This window comes from Cephus cinctus, unplaced genomic scaffold (assembly GCF_000341935.2).
Source record: "Cephus cinctus unplaced genomic scaffold, Ccin1 Ccin1_scaffold0013, whole genome shotgun sequence".
In the NCBI taxonomy this organism is placed as follows: Eukaryota; Metazoa; Arthropoda; class Insecta; order Hymenoptera; family Cephidae; genus Cephus; species Cephus cinctus.
The window spans coordinates 458,451-474,171 of NW_014332762.1; the positions used below are offsets into that span (position 1 = coordinate 458,451).

At 40.1% G+C, this 15,721-nt stretch overlaps 3 protein-coding genes and 1 long non-coding RNA gene across 14 annotated transcripts in view; 2 read left to right on the top strand and 2 right to left on the bottom strand.

Moving 5' to 3' along the window:
• LOC107264896 (muscarinic acetylcholine receptor DM1) overlaps positions 1 to 3,753 on the top strand; it is a 13,266-nt gene extending 9,513 nt beyond the window's left edge. The window contains exons 6-9 of one of the 6 annotated variants that reach the window (XM_015733689.2): positions 1,266 to 1,571; positions 1,635 to 2,297; positions 2,358 to 2,565; positions 2,621 to 3,753. In XM_015733689.2, the coding sequence (XP_015589175.1) occupies positions 1,266 to 1,571; positions 1,635 to 2,258 (930 nt within the window). In that variant the 3' untranslated portion in view covers positions 2,259 to 2,297; positions 2,358 to 2,565; positions 2,621 to 3,753. Of the gene's footprint in view, positions 1 to 1,265; positions 1,572 to 1,634; positions 2,566 to 2,620 lie in introns of all 6 variants that reach the window. The other 5 variants (XM_025082126.1, XM_015733697.2, XM_015733704.2 and 2 more) reach the window with 5 other exon arrangements.
• Positions 3,754 to 4,857: 1,104 nt separating this feature from the next.
• On the bottom strand, positions 4,858 to 12,220 carry LOC107264879 (neuronal PAS domain-containing protein 4). 5 transcript variants are annotated; one of them, XM_025082106.1, is made up of 10 exons: positions 11,607 to 11,709; positions 11,273 to 11,439; positions 10,995 to 11,176; positions 7,731 to 7,792; positions 7,564 to 7,653; positions 7,293 to 7,469; positions 6,621 to 6,805; positions 6,411 to 6,517; positions 6,180 to 6,333; positions 4,858 to 6,097 (listed from the first exon to the last, which is right to left on the bottom strand). In XM_025082106.1, the coding sequence occupies exons 2-10, from the start codon at positions 11,329 to 11,331 to the stop codon at positions 5,254 to 5,256; spliced, it is 1,860 nt and encodes a 619-aa protein (XP_024937874.1). In that variant the 5' UTR covers positions 11,332 to 11,439; positions 11,607 to 11,709; the 3' UTR covers positions 4,858 to 5,253. The 5 variants fall into 5 exon arrangements, with proteins under 5 accessions (XP_024937874.1, XP_024937878.1, XP_015589149.1 ...); XM_025082110.1 differs by lacking the exons at positions 11,273 to 11,439; positions 11,607 to 11,709 and adding an exon at positions 11,754 to 12,220 and having other exon boundaries at positions 10,995 to 11,171; XM_015733663.2 differs by lacking the exon at positions 11,607 to 11,709 and having other exon boundaries at positions 10,995 to 11,171; positions 11,273 to 11,416.
• Positions 10,106 to 13,373, top strand: LOC112493943. Of its 2 annotated transcripts, none has more exons than XR_003058938.1 (3): positions 10,106 to 10,134; positions 12,456 to 13,022; positions 13,267 to 13,373. It is a non-coding gene; the product is annotated as an uncharacterized LOC112493943 (long non-coding RNA). The 2 variants fall into 2 exon arrangements; XR_003058937.1 differs by lacking the exon at positions 10,106 to 10,134 and adding an exon at positions 12,242 to 12,346.
• Positions 12,856 to 14,979, bottom strand: LOC107275066 (uncharacterized protein CCDC198). The gene is made up of 4 exons (XM_015754824.2): positions 14,476 to 14,979; positions 13,712 to 13,843; positions 13,247 to 13,413; positions 12,856 to 12,993 (listed from the first exon to the last, which is right to left on the bottom strand). Exons 2-4 carry the CDS (start codon positions 13,815 to 13,817, stop codon positions 12,931 to 12,933), a joined length of 336 nt encoding a protein of 111 aa, XP_015610310.1. The 5' UTR covers positions 13,818 to 13,843; positions 14,476 to 14,979; the 3' UTR covers positions 12,856 to 12,930.
• Between the last annotated feature and the right edge of the window lie 742 nt (positions 14,980 to 15,721).

Consider the following 15,721-nt stretch of genomic DNA (forward strand, 5'->3'; position numbering starts at 1 on the left):
TTTGAAAAAAAAAAAAAAAAAAAATGTCTAGTCTTTAATGCCAATTATTAAAGACGGCCGTTCTAGGTACCTGGGTACGCTTTTAAACGTAGCTGGAAGGTCACTTAATAAAAGAAAAAATTAATAAAATAATGTAGACATAAGTGTCATTTTAATATATTTTTTTTTTTTTTCGTCCTCGATTACACAATCACGTAGGAATTTTCGTATTGTATCTCATTGTGCTTCGTGTCTGTTGCCGATATAGTTGCGCACAAAAATCGATGTACAGTAGTGGTAGCATTATTTTGCACAGTACCCGTAACAGGCATTCACGTGACGTCATCGACATCAATCGTCAATTGATCGAAAAAAGTGTTGAAAATAATAAAAATAATAACAAGCGACTAATAAATTAAAAAGGACGACGCCTCGCGTAATTTTTCATGTTAATAAATCTTAAATTTTTTTTTTCTTCTCAAATCCACCGCCCGCCGAGATCTACTTGAAACTTCGTTTAGGCTTTCAGACAAAGTGCCACTCGTGATTTCCAATATATTGTTTAAAAAAGAAGGAAAGAAAAAGAAAAGAAAGAAAGCGTCAAGCCTCTCTTGAATTTTAGCGTGAGTTCTTTCCGGCGTTTTTCCATCGACGGGCAATCAGATATGAAAAGGTCACCCTATATATCATACGCATTGTGTATGCCAATATATGTATATACGTAATGCAGGCGTGTATGCATACGAAGAGAAAGAGATAGGAAAGCCAGCGGACGTTGGTGCACCGGAGTAAATAGATTCGAGTAAATAGCGCAAGTGCGCGAAAGACACGAAGATCGATTGGCATAGGAGGTAAAACGAGTGGGATTATATCGAGCGTGAATTTTTTCGTGGCTGCGAACGCGCGTAAACGCGATAAGTTTACGAAGGATCTGTAAATAAGAGATCGGATGGTAAGGAAAAGAATAAAAATCCTTCAAACGATATTTCGAATGCACCGATTAAATCGTCCCACGTGGTATTAGAAATATGAATAATCGAACGAGACACTCCGCGAGAAGAATATCCATAAAACGATATTCCGCGATATATCGAGATGGGACGATCGATTAAATGAAAGTAAAGAGCGACTGGCACGAGCACGTCGGGGGAGGTAAGAAAGTAAAAGGGAGCAAAGGAATTGAAGGAAAAGGAGCCAGCGACCGGAGGCGTCCGAAGTGAGGTTAAAGGCGATACGAAATATATTGTTACCTATGAAAATAACAGTTCGCGTCTCTTTTGACCCAGAAGCATCGGCCACTAACGTGGACCTGGCTGAAAATGTCGTGTATCGCGTGGTGGCACAGCGGTCGAGAAGACGAGGACGAGGACGAGGAAATTGGGGGACCCGAGAGCAGCCGAACGGGTCACGGTTGCGAGGAGACACTGACGCCTCTGTCGGCGGAGACGCCACTTACCGGGACGGTCTCGAGGTGCGCCTCGCTGAGCGTCATCCAGTCGACGGGATTGGCCCTCGAGAAGGTGACGCCGAACGCCGTGGAGCATCACGATTACAGGGCTGCCAACCGAGCCGGGGAGCTGAGCAACGATTCGGTAGGAGATTGAAAGTCTATATAGATAGTCGAGAAGAAAATATAGGGAATAATGGTGTTCCAGGTGTACACGATACTGATCCGGTTGCCAACCGACAGCACGTGCTCGAGCAAATATGGCGTCGAGAGGCCCAGCATAAAGATGTACCACGACGACATAATGGCCTTCCGTTTGCGCAACGCTGTGGAGGGCGCTGAGGTCGATGACGAGGAAGGTATCAGGGTGCTTCAGCTGGCCGACGACCTCATGACCAAACAGTCGACAGTCCTGAGACGGCCCTCGCAGATACCGGACATACGTATTCCGCTGAACGCGAAAAATATCCCTAGGACGGTAGGGGGCAAGGGGTTGCTGAACAAGGCGCCGATAAAGAAGAAGAAGAAGACGCAGGAGAAGAAGGCGGACAAGAAGGCCGCCAAGACGCTGTCGGCCATATTGTTCGCTTTCATTATCACGTGGCTGCCGTATAACATCCTGGTCCTCCTGAAGCCACTGACAACCTGCGTCGGATGCATCCCCCAGGAGCTCTGGGACTTTTTTTACTATCTTTGCTACATCAACAGTACCGTGAACCCCGTGTGTTACGCACTCTGCAACGCCACCTTCAGGAGGACCTACGTGAGGATCCTTAAGTGCAAGTGGCACAGTAGAAATAGGAATGCTGGTAATCGGGGGTACTACCCTTAAGTTTGCGCGATGAACATTTTGGAACGTCGCGTACACAAAGTAAATATTAAATCCAGCCCGTGTGTCACTTTACGATTTTTTAAGGTAATGGAGTTTCAGTTTATATGCGTCTAGACGTCTTTCGTCGTGTCAGGTTTCGTTTAACACGAGGACCTGCTGCCACTTTTTTGCTACGTGGGTTCCTTGGACACGTCCTTACGACATCCTCGAGACGGCCCACCCGCTATTTAATCGTTGACGCCTTGGACGAGCCTCGAGTCTTCGTACTGGGTCATCACGGTGCGCGACGTCCAGTGAGGATTCATAGGTACAAACCTTTGCTGGCTAGGGGAATGTGCCTGATTCTCGTATTTTCTATCTAGGCTGATGATCCCTGAACGAGGACCTGTCGACTGCCGTCTGCGGATGCTGCTGAACGTTGAAGGCTGCATCCTTGGAAACGTTTGTATCTACGTCCGGGACTTGGATATGTCGTTGGATCATCCTAGGGGCCTGTACAAGGAAGGCTGTAGGATACAATTGTATCCGGTCGACAACGCACAACCGCACAAGGAAATTAATCTTGAAACTTTTAACGAATTTAATCAAGATCAATTGGGAAGGAGCATGACAGATGTATACCTTCAGATCCGTAATGGATATAAGAGAAGAGGAAGTAAAAACAACGTACGTCATATACAGACAGTGGGACAAACTCTAGAGACACGTTTAAAGTGCGTCGCCAAGTGTTAGGGGTGATTCAGGGTGAAAAAGGTGAAGAAAAAAAAAAGAATAAAAAATCGAATGCTTCCGTACCGAATGACATTCTAATTAAACGTGCCAAACAAAGCTTTAAGAAATAACTCGGGTGGGGTGGGCTCTGGGAATCGGGGTTTTTTGGGGGTAGGGTAACGAGATGGTGTTACGTGGAATTTGAAAATTACCAAAACGAACGAAATTAAATAAGATACGAATAATACAATGGGATTGGAAACGGAGATCGTTAACGCGTACATGGGTTAAAGAGGTCGGAGGTGGCGCCGATTGTCGATTTGAAGAAATGGAATTGCGAATTGAAAATTAATTAAGTGACATTTTGCTGAGCCGATCGCGAACCGATTATTTGGCTCCGATCGGTCCATTTGCCGGTCCCATTTTGCGCACAAACGCAAGCGCACGCCTTTGACGTGCGCTCGCGCGTTCACACACGGCATATACGTAAATACACGTACACACTTTTCATCGGCGAGGTCATTGTGACGTCATTAACACTCTATATACATATACGTATACAAAAATATACTCCAGCTCTCACACACCGATGCGTACACGTGACCGCGAGTGATAAAACACACGTATGTGAATTACGTGCATCCACACTTTACCGAACACACGAAGGATAACGTATGTCGTACTTTTTTTAAACTTAGAGCATTGTAAACACCGATGTACTCAGTCTATGTTTATATACGTGTTTTATATTAACGAGAATTAAAGAATTACGAGTAAGATACCACGGGAGTATTGTACATTGATTGGATAGCGTGATCGACCAATGGAAACGATCGAGTGTCGCTCCCGAAGGGCGATCGGATGAAACGAAAAAATCGAAGGGGACTGCGAATCGAATCGGCAGACTCTCCCGAAGGAGACTAGAGAGCGAATCGTAATTGTTCGAAGCGATGAGACTGAGACGGGATTCTTAGAGAGGAAGTAAATAAAAAATAAGAGTGCAGCTGAGAAAGTATGTTAAGTTGAAGGGGGTGCAGCCAGAATTTATTTCCTACGTAGTTTAGAGCTAGTTGCAAATTTATAATTGTTACTAGAAATACTATAAGTTTCATGGAACAGTATTTTTCAATGTATAATTCTAGTTTGTCGTCATACGAAAATTATATAGGTCGAATCTGGTTGCACTTCGTGCCTCGTGCCGGTGGGAGAGGGATGACGATTCGTGAAGTTCGTTCTTCGATTTTTCTTAACTTTTCGATACACCGTCTTGGAACACCGTGACGAGGTTTTTAGGTCGAAGATCAAAATTCGGATGCTGTAAACGGGATGGGAACACTCGAAGGATTATGAGTGGAGGGAAGGAATGTGGAGAGAGAGAGAGAAAAAAGTGGAATGTGTACCTCGCTGGAATCGTAGATTTAGGTTGTCGTTTGTCTCGAGTGAGTGTGTTTGTTCTACCTTAAAGCGTTGTGTATGCAAATACCGTGTGTATTGCGTTATAAATACTTGTATAATTCGATACGACACGATGTAATATACAATGTTCTTTTATCTTGACTTCCTGTTGCTGCTCCGTGTCTCCCATAGTCCTCGCGTGTACTTACTATAGCAAGTATCGCTGTCCACTTTGTATGTGGATGCCTGGCAATGAGGGGGAGAGAGAAGGGTATAGTTGGATAGGGTTTTGAGGACTCGGAGATACGGAGAATACATATGCATGGGAAGCAGCGAGAGAGAAGGAGAGGAAGAGAGAATGGGGTTTATGCGTGTAAGAGAGAGAGAGAAAAAGTGTGGTCGATAGGCAAGTATAAGACGATGATGGATATTGAAGAAATTATAATATAGGTAACGAGATTGCTCGGGATGAAAGAATAACGAGAAAGAGAGACCGTTTTTTACTCTACTGTAATTACTGCAAGTTACGACGATGACGATAATAAAAGATATTGGTGAGCCATGGAAAGTGACATCATGTGCCTCGTTTTGTTTCACCTCTCTTAAAGCTCCCACGTAAATCAAGAAGAGGATCGTTCGTGGGTGGGTTTCGTCGAAGAATCTTTTAAATCGTTTTTTCCCTTTGTTCCGTCAATATTTGTCTCTTAGAAAGTTTTCAAATACAATTTTGAATTCGTATCGAATCTTATGTAATTTAAGTACAATTAATACTTCGGGTCTGTGTAACTAGTCGAAGGAATCTTGGTCTGTACCGTCTTAAAGACTGTGCATGACCATATCAGCCTATCTATCTGGCTAACTAAATATTTCCCTACCTACGGACTCATGCTTATTTTGTAAAATCCTTAGAGGACTCGGCGTGATTTTTCCTTCTAGGCAATTGCAAGGTGATGGGCTGTACGTCTTGAGCCTTGCGAGGGTCGTGGCTGGTATTGCGGAAGCTGATCTTCAAGTTAGGCACGTGCTGCTCAGCAGCCCAGTCAAAATTGAAAACGGGAGCCTCGGAATGCAATTCCGAGTCTGGAGTATCGGCCGGTGTAGTTGGTGTTGTGATATAAGGACTCAAATCCTGTTGGACGACATCCGGCACCCTCTGCAACGTGTCTGACCAGACTGGACTGCAGTTCCATTGCTCAACGGAATCCGTGGGTTCCATCAAGGATGATCCCTTCCCTATAAGCCTCTTCTGGGTGAAGATCCTATCAGCACAACCTTCTGCGTAGCTCTTGTCCAGGTCGGTGATGTTGTACTTGGGTGATTCGCCCGAGTACTGGACCGGAAATTGACTTAACTTGCCTCGGTAACTTCCGTGCAGGTAACCCTTAGACTTGTGCTGCTTAGCTGTGAAGTTCAAGTTGTGCGTTAATGTCTGCAAGGTCCGGGTCTCGTGATCCGAACTGTTTATGGACATGTCTACTGGTTCAGCATCCTCGTGGGGTAATCTGCTCTTCTGCAGGGGATAGTCACCCTCAGGTTTGCTGCAGTGACTTTCATCCATACTGTACGACGGTGAGGATTCTGTCTCGTGGGGGTGTAAACCACCTCTCATGTAATCATGGTGACCATACGTAACACTGTGATTCTGTTCTGGTGGAATTCCATAAGTGAACTTGGTTTGAGAAGAATACTGATACAGCCAGGAACTTGATCTCATCACTTCAGCTTCCTTATCGCTGTAGCATATTAATTAATTTTTTAACTCATTAACTTTTTATCTTTATTCCTGCTAGGAATTTTTCTTTTTTTGTATCGTACCTGAGAACCTGATTGGTACACACAATAATAGGATGCTGACACTCTTCAGACGTGTCCTTTACTTGAAGGACACAGTGTACCCAGAACCATCTACCTGATCGACTCTGTAGCCTCAATAATGCTGTACTAGAACGTTCTTGATCGGACTGTATAACTATACAATATTATTATATTTTATTAGAAGATATCAAGATTTGGATATAAATTTATTATATGATACAACTTTAATACCAATTTGGTGTTTGCAGTATGCAGTTCGTATGCAATCCCAGTGAAGTAGGTTGTACCAGGAGACGCCAACGAGTTCAGCACGCGTGTACTCTATGTGACTTTCCGCGCTGAAGTAAAGAAATAATTGATACTTAGATACCTTACATCCTATATACCTACTACTCGATGTATCGCAGATAATCTAATGACGTCATTTTTGTCACTGCTTACGTTTTGTCAATATGAAGATATTTCATGTCCATGGAATGTATAGTTGTGAAGATATTTGTAGCACCCTGTACAACGCTTTCTCGAGTTTCTGGCAGGACGACAGGCGTGCACGAGGCCAGGAAAACGGATTCGTTGCGATTACAAAGAGGAACGAACGGTAAGTAGTGACCCTCCACCAGAACGACCTGAATTATGAAAAACGGTACTTCAAATCCAATCGACGAGTCTATATTTTGAATGACACATTTTTTAAATCTAACTCTTCTAGTACTTTTAGTATACCATTTTTGTTAAATTTGTCAATCAAACAAAAATTCGTTACACTCCTTGTCTCGTTGCAAGATTGAAAAAATCTATTTTACACAGAACGTAGTTACCGATGTAGATGTGTACTGTGAAACTAATAAATCGATTAACTACGCTAGGTCAATATCCGTTCTAATACAGAGAAGAGTTCACTGATCTCGTTTCTCTATCCCTTCCATATCCATAGAGTATTCTATAAAATAATATAAACAGAGTACACAAAGACTTGAGAAAATGATGAACTGCTTACAGTGAAATAAATATAATTAGATTCTATGTTGTGAATATTTTTTGTTTTTCATCCTGACAATATAAATTAACGCTAGGGAAGTTGTATCTCTTATTTTAATTTCAATATTTTTATACCTTTTGGTCTCCAAAGCGAAGTTGTCTACGTGAATTTCTGGACACATTAATCCTACAGAGAAACAATCTTCTGTCATTTGGAGCAGGGGTGTTCCTGGCAAGTTGATTTTGCACCACCATATGATCCTGTTTGTCTATAACGTCATAGACACTGTCACCGTGGATCAGAAGATCCTCCTGGAATATTTCTTTACATTGACCACTTCTTTTCTTTAATTTATTCTAATTCTATTAACTTTCCCAGACACGGTGGGCAAATATTTTTTTTTACCATAGAATGTCCTAGGTACTCGGCAGCATTTTCTGATATATACAGTAACTTCCCTTGTTGAGTCATCATCATGATGAACACAGACATAGCCTAAGGGAAATAATTAACGTGAATACAAAATCATAAGAAGTCAAAGGATACCCAAAAAATATATATAAAAAAAATACTTTGGAGAATCCTATATTGGGCGTTGGAATGTTCGTGGAGTCGGATGGGCTGGTTTTCAAAGCTGTAACAAAAGAAAGAAAAGTGTTGAAAAATTATCAGTAGTATATATATATTTTTTTTTTCAAAAACACCATTATCTATCACATCCGTATACATTGTACTTCTACGAAACGAATAGGTGGTCTCTCGATGGAACGTTTCGTTTGCAATTTTTTTTCAGTTTTTCCTTTTTTTTTCAAAGAATGCAAGGCAGGGTACGTGGCGCCACGGTTCCACAGCGTTACGGGGCAAGATGGGGAACTACGGAGTTCAGTACGGGGGAGTATGGGTTACAGGAGCGTGAGAGTGTTGTTGCAGAGGCCGAGAGGTCAGCGGATCACCCGGAACTCTCGCTTAGACTCCGCAGAGTTTCAGCTCGCTGCAGTCTTACCTTCTTGCCATGCCTTGTCTTACATTTGCCTCGTCTATACTCTGGCTAAGTATATAATCCTATAAGATACTATAGTAAACGGTATAGTGCATGCTCAACTGTATATTTCACAGCAGTATGCTACTACGATGTAGTCAACTGCGAATCTATACTGAAATTCCATTTTCAATAGGCACCCTATCCACCTACCAACCTACCGTATGGGTTGGTTAATGTTATTCTTAATCCGTACATAAATCCCTTTGATAAACTGCATCGTTTGACTGTCTTGTTGTTGCACATATTTTTATTCCTTATCTTAGATCCTAGTCAGGGGGTTGGTTAAAAGGATTAAATGAAAATATTTTTTATTAAGATAATATTCATAACAAAGTTTTGAGATATGATTATATTTAGTGCATACTGATGACAGTTGGATTTGTATATTTTTCAAGATTTCGTTTGTTATTTGGTAAAAAAACACATATTGCTTATGGAGATGTAAACTGTAATATTTTGTAAAATACCGTATTTTGCATGTGCACAAGAGTTAATTGAATCAAGTAAAATTTTTTTTTGGAAATATAATACACAGGTATTGACAATTAAGTACATTGGAACTTTGATAACTCGCATCTCCAAGGGAAACGAAATATACTTCGAGTTATCATAGTTTCGATCTGTCGGGAGGTTTTCAAGTTAGAGAAGTGAAGCATTAGAAAATTCGAAGATTCATAGTCTTATAGAGGTTTTTGACTTGTAGAAATTCGAGTTATCGAAGTTTGACTGTATGTCTTCGTAATTTTACATGCCATACGTACTGGTAGATGCTTGCTAAGCAATTATCTTGATTGTTAAAAAAAATTGAACGATTTTCTAATTAATAGGTGAGTTAATTGACGGTCGATTAATTAAGCGAGTTTTGCCAATAGGAAGACAAATAATATAATAGAGGTGAATGGCAAAGAGTATTTTAAGTCTTGTTACAATATTTCCCGATAAATCAACCCTATATATAAGAAATATCACGAACCGAATATGCGTCTAGTAATTAATACAAAATTGAATATTATAAATTCAGAGCGAAATATTTTGGAAAGAATACAAAAATAAAATTAATCGTTCGATTATGATAAATTGAGTATGTGCAATAACCATTAAACTTGTTACAAAGCAAGCCACCATTGTTAATATACCATATAGACTTCAATTACTAATCAATCGACGTGTTTCGTTTCAGTTAATAGTAATAGCAACTGGTAATTCGAACTCCTTATTCGGTATATCGTTTTAATTTAATTTTGGTTAGTAATTCAATTCGACTGGGCACATTTGAATTTACAAGAGTAAACTAACAAGGATTAACGATCATTCGTTTTTGGTCATGTAATTTATTCCCATTAACATTATTAATTAGAGCATATACATATTTCCAATAAAAAGAAAATCCCAAAAGTACAGGCATTGCGAAGAACAAAAGGAAATGTGTCGATTGTTTAGCAAGAGAAGAAATAACGTTAATAACAATACAATAATAATGCGTTGATGCTCTGAGTAAACTTAAAGGATCGGTACAGCACAAATAAACGTCAGTGACGTATCATCAAATCCAAGTGCGCCATAAAGATTGGAATTACGTTTAAAAACTTGGATGAAATATTAGTAACTGCCAATGAGTAACGTGGCGATTGAAGTTTTCATGCGATCGGATAAGTGAACGTTACCAATCGTTACTGTCAATTATCGGAGTCAAGTAATCCAACAAACTTCAACGTAGATCAAGTATCACAGAACGCCGACAGGGTGAACGTAGCCATAACATTCCCATGTGAAAATGGCAATGGACGAGAACACGCTAATAATATGAAGACGAACGACGTCTTTTAACATAGATGGCAGCTACGTTGCATTTACGATCAGCCGACGAGCGCTTTAGCGACGGCGCACTAGTCAACGAGAAAATAAGAACGCGGAAATCGCACGATTGACTTTGGGTATGGTAACAAGGAATAGATAAATTTATGACGTTAATATTTGAATATTTTCCTTTCGTTTATTTATGTACGAATTAAAGATTCGATCGAGACACTTTGTTAATTTTCTACGTGCTTTATATGCATTACTGCGATCGATAATATTAGGTTAGGATTTCGTATTATTTCTATTATTCGTGCCAGGATCTAGTTTACACTCTAGAGAATTGTATTACGTCGCTGTGTTTGATGTACAAATTTCGAGATACAGTATTAAACGTTATTTTGCTTAGCATCGTTAGGCTCTCGCTCGATCGATGTTACCGTTCTTTCGACAGTACCTTTCACGAGGTCCTTTGCAGGACTTTGCATAACCATTCTCGATCTACAGGTCTATCCAAGGTAAATGATTCGTCGAACCAACAGAAGAGATTATCGAACCAACAGCTATAGGTCGTCTGTACGAGAAACGTAAGGCTGTAGCATTTGAGTGGCATAGGCTCTGTATATTTTATAATAGCTTTTGTGATTTTAGTCAAGCTGATAGTAATTTCATGTATTTCATATTTATTGGCGTGTAAGTATGAAATTACTTGGGCAAATTGTAGGCCCGTTGTACGAGAAATCTTATGTCGCAGTGTATAAGCGATATGGGCTGTGTATTTTGAAAAAAAAAATTTTTTAATTTTAATATATTATTTTTGATTGATTCACTTATTATGCTTTATCGGAATATGTAGGCATTGTTTTATTTGTAAGTGCAAAATTGTACAGGGGGATGACTAACCACGAAAGCTTGACATTATGCGCCGTTCCGTCGCTCTCTGCATTTTACGAATCATCGATCCAGTTATTGATATTCATATTTTTCGTGGACTTACCTTGCTGAAAGTAATTAGCCTTTCGCAGAAATACGCAAACCAGTGCCATAAGCTGCAATTGGGAAAGTCTCTGTCGTGTCGAGGGTGGAAGTGGCAGGAGATCACGTAGATTCGCAATTTCCGCGTTTATCAGGTCCCTTCGCAATTTGCTCGCACCTTTCGTTGATTTGCTCGCATCTATCCTTCAAGCACACATCAATATTATTATATTACATAGCAGTTTATCAAATTATCATTTGGCCGTATTACAGCCGATAATTATTATTTCGCGTCCTTACTCGGCAGCCGCTTCAACCGTGCACACGGTTAACCTCGCGTTCTCGTTAATCACTGGCATTTATAATGATGAACTTAGCAGTGCTATAAGTTCTCACGAGTTTTATTAAGCATTCATAACGTCAATCTAACATTTATTCCTCGCGCACTTCACTGTCTGTGCTATAACCTAAAATAAGAAGGCACTGATTGTAATCCCTTGAAATAACATTGATGTACCTAATACAACAATTATACAAGATTCAGTTAAGCACTCCTTAACGAACTCGATAAAAATCCATAAAAAGTTTTCAAAATTTTTTTATATCAAATCGTCCAATCCAATTTCCCATATACCTTATATCCGTACACCGTTCTGAACACCGTATACAAACTTTAACGTATTTGCGTCAACGTACGTATTCAAAAACCGTATTTGCTAAAGTGGTAACAGCGGAACAAACAGTCACAACTATGGTAAGAATCACCGCGGGGAAGACTTACCGATTGAACATATTTCGGTGACCAGGGGGACATTAGTAGCCGATAGCTGGACGACGTCGAACGGGACATCCGGGTCGGCAGGTTCGCGCGAAACTGCAGCTGCAATCTAACATCCGGGTCATAACGCGCTACTACACTGAACACGTGGATACTGGCGGAGGCTGCCTTTCTGGCTGCAACACACTCACTCGCTCGCTCGCTCGTTCCTCGCGCGGGTTCGCTTCCTTGGGTTGCTTGCTTGCTTTCTTGCCTGCCTGCCTGCCTGTCTGCTGTCTGCTCGCCCCCTCTACTACGCTGTCGTACCTTTACTCCCTCGTTTCATCGCTAGCGCGAACGTTTCTTCGCTCGCTCGCTCGCGGGTCACGATCGCATAGTCTTCTGACTCCCACTACTACCGGCAGCGTCTCTTCTGCATGCGGTTTTACGGGCGGTTTTACATGGAATTACTGCGCTCGGAATTTTCGTATTTAGCCTGCCTGCTCGCGGTGCGAGTCGTTGTCTGTTTTGAGGTTAATAATTAACTTTTCTTTATTTAATATTTCGAGGTTATTATCGCGTCTGATATATTTTATGTATGGAGGATGGTCTTAGGGGTACGTTCAATAATGTTTTACAACTTTTTTTTTTAAATTTTATTCGTAATTCTCTTTATCGATAGATATGGTTTGCTGTTTTTTAAAGGAATTTTCCGGTTCGTTGCAGGAATGATGTTATTGGTATGTGATAGGTATAACAGCCCCGTCACGAAATATCGTTTTAAAACGATTTATCACGTATGTTGGGTTTGAAACTTACTTATTGCTAATACATAAGACTAGTTATCTATATCACTTCTGGTTTAGGTCGTTAAAACGAACCTAATCTCCCGGACTATACATATGTATGTACCTTTATAAGTATCACGTGTTTTCTAATCAGCGAAACAAGCCTCTCTTTAATTTACAACAATTTCTTTAAGGGTGGACGGATGATTAATCTACGAAGAAGCGTCAAGTTGCACGAAGACAAGGACCTTAAAATGTCCTGAAGATATACGTTGTATCGTATTATTACATTTAAGCAAAGTTTACGAACGTCGTTCAACCAGCGACTGTCATTCTGCAGACACCATAGAAAAATATTTAAATCAAAGGGTCAAGGTATCCCTCGAGATTTACCCTACACGTCCTTTCACCATTCAAGCCACAGTTCGTATTTTCTGTTGAAAATGCTGTGCCGATTGAACCCTCAGGTCGAGTATCTATTAGAAGAAAAAAAACAAGAGGACAGGTGAGCTCCGGTTCAAACAGGAAGTGACGATAGTATTTCCCATTAGAGTTTTACAACATAAGTGAGATTAAAATATCGATTTTTCTCTGTGTACCCACAGAATATTTGTATCCCGTTAAAACCCAACATACTGCTATATCGTTATATGGGAATGCATCATGAAAATTATATATATTTCACATATAATTTTCATATATATATATATAGAACAAATTAATATTTACCCGACGTCTCCTTTCCTCAGCCTCAGCCTGCCGTTTCTGCAACAACTGCAACGTGATTTCTGGCTGTGGCAACTGTTGCTCCTCCAACCGTTGAAATCTCATTGGGGGATGTTTTCTGACAAGACTTTCACCATCACGAATAGGCACCTCAAAGGCCAAGGGAGAACCTATTGAGTAAATCAGAAACAATATGATCAGCTTTGAGAACGCATACGCGTGATATAAATACTAGTCCATCGTTATCAACGATTGGCAGACCAGTAGTGTTTGACATTTTTATTCTTCTTGTCAGGAATGCATGATAATAACATATTGATTATCGTTTTCACGCTATTACAAAGTAAGCCGGGTACTAACACACGCGATAACACGAGGTACGTAAACCCGTTCGATAACTCACTTCCTTATGTAATTCTTTACCGAATTATTATATAATTCGTTGAAACAATTTTATTTCGTGCATACCTCGTCTCCTTGGCGTCGATTCTCCGTTCTTCACGCTCTTCTCAACTTTTCCGTTCTCCAAAGGCGCCGCGCTGGGCATTACTTCGCTACTGGTTCCACAGCCCATCTCCAGAGGCGACAATTTACTCTCATCTGCGAACAAAGGGCCATTTAAATATAATTCATTAAAAGATACAGAATATAAATTCGTATATAAGAATGAGTTAAATATAACGCAAGTCAAAAAACGGAATAACTGAGATTACCTAAACTTACGGCGGTACAGTAGTGACAATCCCGTGTAAAAATAAAAATATTTCTGTAATACAGTCCAGATTGAACAATACTATAAATAAATTTTTGTGTTTTTGTTTTCGAACGAACTTGAAAACGTATATTGATAGTATACATAGATCAGTCCTACAGGCTGAACCGCAGAGAGATTTTTGTGGATAGACATCGGATGTATCTATAATTGATAAAATCTTTTGCACGGAACTTGACTGTTAGCGAAAAATAAAAATGGTTTACTACACGAAAAGTAAGGCTGACGCGAGATGAGACAAAAGTTAAAATACCTAAATAGTTTTATTTTGAACGATCCTTTTTATTTCCTCAAGCACCACGTAAAGTCGTACAGTTAAGCGGTAAAAGCAGATCGATAATCTAAACGACTTTGACGCAATATTTCGTGATGTTGATATTTTCACAAAAAATATTTCTTCATAATTTGTCTCGTCTGTATCAAAGTTTTTTGTCACTAATACAAAAAATGAGATACTTACCGAACGAAGAGCGCACGGCAAAGTGGGCCTAGAGGGTAATGAGTTTTCGAGCCCCGCTGACACCGTCGACGGTGTCGATTGGTTGGGAACACGGAGGGGATTCCGTTGTGAGTTTCGCCACGAAGAGCGGCTGCGTGTCCCTTGGTTTCTATGTTTATTTCTAAAGTTCGAGGGTGTGCGTCAGCTTCTATCTGTCGTGTGTTTTGTATGGTTTTTATTATATGTATGAGTGAACGGGTACGAGGTGGAAATTTATTGACCACGCAAACCCACGACAAAACTCTTATCGATGGGGAGAACGACGTGTAGGTTATGTTTCGAGGAAACTACCCTGTTGTCACTACACGCTTTTTGCAGCATATCTGAATATGTGGTTTACCTATAGACTGCGTGTACGAGAGACCGTTAAGCGTCTGTGTTTATGAATAGATATATTAAATGTCGATGCTTCGTAGAAATCATGTTCGATTTTCTAGGTTAGAGTTTTTAATGATCCCTGGAAACATTGGTATGACGAATATTATTTTTGAGATTTCTTGAATTGTTAGCTTGATTGATTTTGGCAACATTGGGTTTGATCTAATACACTTTTTTCATGATGCCGGCATGTGGGTAAGTTTCCATTTATACAAGTATAAAGATGTAAATTTTACTTTTGGAACATTGAATTTTGGATTGTGAGATTTTGTATTTATATAAATTTTTGTAGATCCTCAATACAGGATACGGATGAGATACAGTACACACTATACATACTGGGATCATTGAACGGGGTTCGTGTGGGGTCAGGCGTTCTTGAAAAATATTGAATATCCATAGTATTTTCTTATCATTTCTTATCCTTCAGAGGAATCGGAGCTTCGTTAGTTTTCTGTCTTTAGCTTTGTAGAGAATTTCAGTGCGCGTTATTACATTAATCTGACTGCAATGGCGTCGGTTAAGATAACATTTACAGTGCATGCATTTTACAGTTCGTAGTGACGTTTAATAATGGACGCATAGCGTGTTGAGTAATTTTTCTTTTTTATTTCATTGATTTTTTTCTAGCTTATCTATCGTTAGACAACTGCCTTTGTATGTTTCTACATTATGGTTTTTGGCTACATCTTGAAAATATGGTACCATTATTTAAATTCTGGTTCGTTGCTCGTCCTTCAAGATAACAACGAAATTTTCGAATAATACAATTCACGCACGATAAGATCGTGGATGTATGCGACGGACGGACGTGGGAATCATTAGTCGG

Coding starts and splice junctions, on each gene's coding strand:
- LOC107275066 (XM_015754824.2), bottom strand. CDS start 13,817: ATGGGCTGTGGAACCAGTAGCGAAGTAATGCCCAGCGCGGCGCCTTTG. Junction 13,414..13,711: donor ATCGACGCCAAGGAGACGAG/GTATGCACGAAA, acceptor TTTACTCAATAG/GTTCTCCCTTGGCCTTTGAG. Junction 12,994..13,246: donor CTGAGGAAAGGAGACGTCGG/GTAAATATTAAT, acceptor TTCTTCTAATAG/ATACTCGACCTGAGGGTTCA.
- LOC107264879 (XM_025082106.1), bottom strand. CDS start 11,331: ATGCCAGTGATTAACGAGAACGCGAGGTTAACCGTGTGCACGGTTGAA. Junction 11,177..11,272: donor ACGGTTGAAGCGGCTGCCGA/GTAAGGACGCGA, acceptor GTGTGCTTGAAG/GATAGATGCGAGCAAATCAA. Junction 6,518..6,620: donor TATCTTCATATTGACAAAAC/GTAAGCAGTGAC, acceptor TCTTTACTTCAG/CGCGGAAAGTCACATAGAGT.